The 5,565-nt window shown below is 35.1% G+C and overlaps 1 protein-coding gene across 1 annotated transcript in view; it reads left to right on the forward strand.

The window, feature by feature from the left end:
* Window positions 1-5,565, forward strand: part of Otogl (otogelin like) — a 175,203-nt gene that overhangs the window by 69,061 nt on the left and 100,577 nt on the right. Inside the window, exons 18-19 of the mRNA XM_010643722.3 lie at window positions 1,057-1,234; window positions 4,596-4,720. Of these exons, the coding sequence (XP_010642024.1) occupies window positions 1,057-1,234; window positions 4,596-4,720 (303 nt within the window). The remainder of the gene's footprint in view (window positions 1-1,056; window positions 1,235-4,595; window positions 4,721-5,565) is intronic.

The following is a 5,565-nucleotide window of genomic DNA, read 5'->3' on the forward strand; positions in this document are numbered from 1 at the left end:
ATATACACCAAATTTTGTTCCAAACCACATGCTTGTGCTACTCAGATGTCATGCTAAGGAAATTAAACTTTACATGGAACTGAATTTAAAATTGCCATTATTGGACTATTTTATGTACAAAGACATCGATGTCATATTTCAACTTGTGAGACTGTGGTGTGGAAGCGACTGAGAGTTGCTAGACAAGAGGCAAGACAACACTTATAAAGTGGGGCACACAAGAAAGAAGGAGCTGATCAAAGACAGTGACAACAGAGCTAGGAAGAAGAAAGACAGAAAAATGTAGAAGACAAATTGTGGTAGACTACAATGACAGTGGTGTGGAAGCGACTGAGAGTTGCTAGACAAGAGGCAAGACAGCACTTATAAAGTGGGGCACGCAAGAAAGAAGGAGCTGATCAAAGACAGTGACAACAGAGCTAGGAAGAAGAAAGACTGAAAAATGTTTAGAAGACAAATGTTCTGAATGTGGTGATGAAATGGATGGGCTTGGTTTGGAAGGATGAGAGGAGCACAGTGATCAAAGGACAGTCCTCGGACTTCTGGCTTTGGTAATTAGATTGAAAGGGATATTGTGATATGGATACAGGAGCTTTGAAGGGAACACATCAGATGCCAAAGGCATTGGTTCATTTTGAAAACAAATGTCTTATCTCTAATGTGTTTTATTACATGGAGCTTACAAGAAGTGCTGTGTGCCTCTTTTTGATATCAGTCTTAAGGAAATGTCGAAAAATTGAGGGAAAAGATCAAATTTCAAATGTCCGAGGAATGCACTCCTCCTTGTGAGGTGCTTGCCAACAGAAAGTGCATGGTGACTTGTCAGCCTATCGAAATTATTTGCTAAAGACCCAGGAAAGTGGGAGAGAAAGGGAAATGGGAGAAAAGGAAGCATCCACAAGGTAACAAAAGTCGGGGCTGGAGCACGTGGAAGAATGAGAGACCGGTCTCCCTGGCTTCCCAGTGTCTTGAAAGAAACCTTAATGTTATGCTCTAGCATTTCAGAACATTGTCTGCAAGTCTCAAAGCTGATTTATGTTTTTTCCTATCTTGTAGGAATTGTTGAAATTAAAACACTATCATCTTTATTTATCCTTCTAAAAACTCCATTTGGTTTAAAGATCCTATTTGCCATGGATGGGGAAAGGATCTATATTCAACTCACTAGAGCATGGAAAAGAAGAACGTTAGGTCTGTGTGGCACTTTCAATGGGAACATAAGGGATGATTTTCTGTAAGTATGATTTATGTACAGCCAACTGAGTTTAATGGCTGGTAATTTGGAGGATATAAATTCATTAAAAATGTTTACTTAACTAATAGGAGCTTAGCATTCACTGTTCCAAGAGCTTTACATGGATCATCGTATTTAAATTGTATAGCTACTCCCCTGATTACTGTTTCTGTTTTACAGATAAGGAAAAACCTAAGGCCCCAAAGGGGCAAATAAATCATTCAATTCCACTTCCAGTTCATATGTTGGAAGTGGGCTTGAGATTTAGTGTGACTCAATCTGTGTGCTTACTGTGACCTATTATTCTTTCCTTTACCATCTATCAAATTAACTTTATCTTATTTTTGAAAACTTATAACTGGTTAAAAATTTTAATATAGTTTTGTATTAGTGTCAGTTTAATAACTTTGATATCATGATACCTCAAAAGATATTTTGATATCTAAGTTAACTGGAGTTTGTTAAAATTGGTGGTCTACTGGAATAAAAGAAACAAAACGCATGTCTACTCTTTGTATTAACAAAACACTTTTCATAAACCTGTGAAAAGAGCAGTGCATAACAGTGTAGATATTTTAAGCCCTTGTTATTGTGCTAAGAGCAATTTAAGCAGGATAATGTGGTTTTCATCCTCAAGGAGCTGCTGTTGCAGATCAGGAGAGGATAAAACCTTTAAGAAATATGTAGATTTAAAGTTAAACTCTGGTGTTTGCCAGGATTTAAAGGTAGAAATAAATAAAAGGTAGACATTAATCAAAGTTTCAGTGAGAGAAGATGAAATTCTGTAGATCTACTGTATACAGCTGTGCCTAAAGTAATATATTCTATATTTTAAAATGCTAAGTGAGTAGATATTAAATGTTCTCACACAAACATGATAAGAATGTGAGGTGATGGCTATATTTATTAGCTTGGTTTAACCACTTCACTGGAGGTTTGTGTGTCATTAAACATTGCATTATGTATCATGAATATATACAATTATGTCAATGATACCTTAATAAAAAGATTATTAAGAGGAAATGTTTCGTGCTAAGTAAGGTTATCAGGCAATAATGCACTTCAAAATCCTGAGGTAATTTTCAAAAAGTTAAGTGTTCTGCTTTGTGGTCATGGCTAGAAATATAGCAGGAGTTTAAAGAAGGTCATTGTAAGATGGACCACTAGGAGAGATTTCATAGAGGAGCTGTTCCCTAATATCATTAATAATAATGTTTTATATATATTCTTCTTTCTGGTTGGGGTTCTCCCTCCTCCTAATCTTTTTCAAGAACTCTTGTTTATTGCTTCATTATTGCTTCAAAAAGCTAGGTTATATTTCACCAGACAGTGTTAGTTCTAACTGTGGTACCTATGGAAATTCATCACTTATTTGTTTGGTTTCCACATTAAAAACTGCATAGGCCATGAGAGTAAGGGTCATATCTTTAGTCCTTGTATTTATAGGAATCTGGTATACAGTGGTCAAATTGAATTGAGTAGAACTTTAATAGGGCATCAAGAAGAGAATTTGGACAGGCTAGGAGAACTGGCATTTAAAATTAAAAAGTTTTAAAAGAGAATTTCTTTTGTCTCCTGTGTGATTAATTTGCCCTTGGAACTTTTAAAAATTGTATTTATTTGGAGGTCAGAATATTGATATCTTTATCACCCTTGCAAAAACAGAAACTGTATTAAAGGCTTGACTAAAATATTCAGAAAAGACATTAAGCCTGCTTTCTCAGTCTTGTTTGTCAGAATGGGTTAGCAGAGAATGTTTAACAGATGGCAGATCTGTCTGCCACTTTCTAAGGCACCAGTCTCCTCCATGCATAAACACTCAGGCATGATAAGGGTGCAGGATAATATTTTAGAGTCAGGAGTATCTTTCCAACATTATTTAGCTTTCCAATTTAAGTAGTTAAAATTCTTTTCTTCCCAAAGGTTAATGCCAATTTGTAAATCTAGTGTAATGGAAAATATTAATTCAAAATTTATTTTACATGTCCTGTGATAGTAAATCAAGTATGGTGAGCTGAAAGGTTATTTTATAAAATGAAGTAAGTAAATGGGTGTACATCTGGTCTCCGAATTTTAAAAACTTTACTGTTTTAAGTAAACTAGGTGAGACAAGAGAGCCAGGCTGTAGGTCAATGTGTCCTGGGAATGCTGACTACATTTATCATCCCAGCTTGTTTTGTTTTCCTTGAGAGGGGAGAAGGAGAAAGGGAAGGGAAAGGATGAGAAGAAAAAGTCGCTGCGGTTCACTTAGTTTCTTTGAATGCCAGTGTCTTCATTTGAACAGAACAAGCTTTTGCAGTAGGTATTTCTTATAATTGTACAATGGTTTGATATTTAGGACTAGGAAAAGGAGGCAAAATGTGTTTACAAGGGTTGAGCATCATGGACTGACTGGTACAGCTCTGTCTTTCCTATGACTGTTGTGGTGAGAAACTCCATAGGGTTGGGGGTGATGAGATTAAACTGTTGCCTAAGTAATTAATCTTTTAAGATATTGTTGAGAACTGAGGCAAGCACTACTCTTCTACTGGAGAAGTTAATGCAGTCGTGATTCGTGGTATGGTCAAAAGCTTCCTGTAGGAGATGCAGCCTACCTTGATTTTGTATAAGTATTTTTGACCACGTCTGGCCCAAGATCTTATAGGGATATTGTTTCTTAGTTAATGTTGGCTGTTGGAATTGGAATTGCAATTTTGGTTCATAAGCATTGTTGTCGTTTCTAAGTCTGATTTTGGAGAAGTCCATTTTGATTTGCTGAGGAAGCTAAAAATGTGAGCAAACATAGATGAATGGTCCTGTTATACAGCTTTTCTTTCAATTTTCATTTGGTTTACTTGTTAATTTCATGGTAGAACCCTAGAGGAAATTGATATAACAAACCCAAAATATAGATTGTTTGGGGTATTTGTTTTTAGCCTGAAAAGAATCATATGAATTAACCACAACGATATCTCCATATGTGTCCCAAGGAAGACACATAAAATTTTGTGTCATGTTTGGTTAACTCATTGAGAACTAGGTTTGGATCTTGGCTTTGCCACTTGTTCATTTAATGAAATTTAATACTTCTCTGAAGATCTGCTTTGCTTTCTCTGTAAAATGGGTATAATGATTTTTTCCTCATTAGGCTGAGAAGATTAAATACATGCACTGATGACCATAATTTGACACATGTAAACTTTTAATAACAGGAAGCTATACCATTGTTAATTCTTAAAATGGTAGAAACTTTCAAACTCTAAGATATTTTTGTAATAAAGAAAAGCAGCACTCACACACACACACACACACACACACATATATGGGAAGTATGAAGAAATAAAATGAAAGAGACTAAGAGAACATTTTCTTTGCTTCCTAGTTCTCCATCAGGCATGATAGAAGGAACCCCTCAACTTCACGCCAATGCATGGAGAGTTTCTTCCACTTGTTTTGCACCTGTCCATGTTCCATTGGTGGACCCCTGTAACATCAATCAGCAAAATAGTACGTCTTCCCTTATACATGGAAATTAATGAAAAATGTTCCACATAATAGTGTAATTTAATGACATTGCATGGATAATTAAAATTCTGATTTATCTTTATTATGATAAAATCAATGTCATTTCTTATGTACCTTTCTTTACTTAATATTATGCCTTTTTTTGTACTCTAGGCTATTGAAAAGAATGGAAAATGACGGTGCTATCTACTGCTTTCCATTCATAAATTTGCTTATTTTGTATGCTTAGAAATTCCTTCTTCTCAGATGTGATCTAGCATTTTTGGAACTTCCAGATTCAGTAAGCACTAAAGAAGTCTCTGGAAATGCTCTAATAATGCTATTACAGTTCCAGGATGTTTGACCTTAGTTCCAGTGTATGATATCACAAGTGCTTTTTCTATTTATTACCATCCCCGTATGAGTTTTCACTCACAACATACATTATATCTTCAAAAGCGGGAAGCTGCTCACCCAAAGATAGCTTTGTGCAATTCAGCAGGCAACAGATTGAAAGGCTTCTGCTCTGCAGTTGTTTGAAATGGATGTGCAACTCCATGTCAAAAAAATTTTGGTGCACTTTTTTCTTTATTGCCACAGCAAAAGATCCAAATGATCACTTTTTCTCAATAAGACATTTTTTTCTTAATATAAAATTGCTTTGTGGGAGAAAGTAATGCTTAGATATTTTTGTAACTATTTTGTTTAGTTTACTTTTTTTTATGTGCTTAACTCTTGTACACTGTGAATATTGTTTGAGAATGCATGTACAATCTCTACTTTGGTAACTATTATGTCCTGAGAAAATGTTCTGTTGATTGTCATTTTTTTTTTTTTTTTTTTTTTTT

The sequence above is a fragment of the Fukomys damarensis genome, unplaced genomic scaffold (assembly GCF_012274545.1).
Source record: "Fukomys damarensis isolate Sample0158 unplaced genomic scaffold, DMR_v1.0_HiC HiC_scaffold_15, whole genome shotgun sequence".
NCBI classification, from domain to species: Eukaryota; Metazoa; Chordata; class Mammalia; order Rodentia; family Bathyergidae; genus Fukomys; species Fukomys damarensis.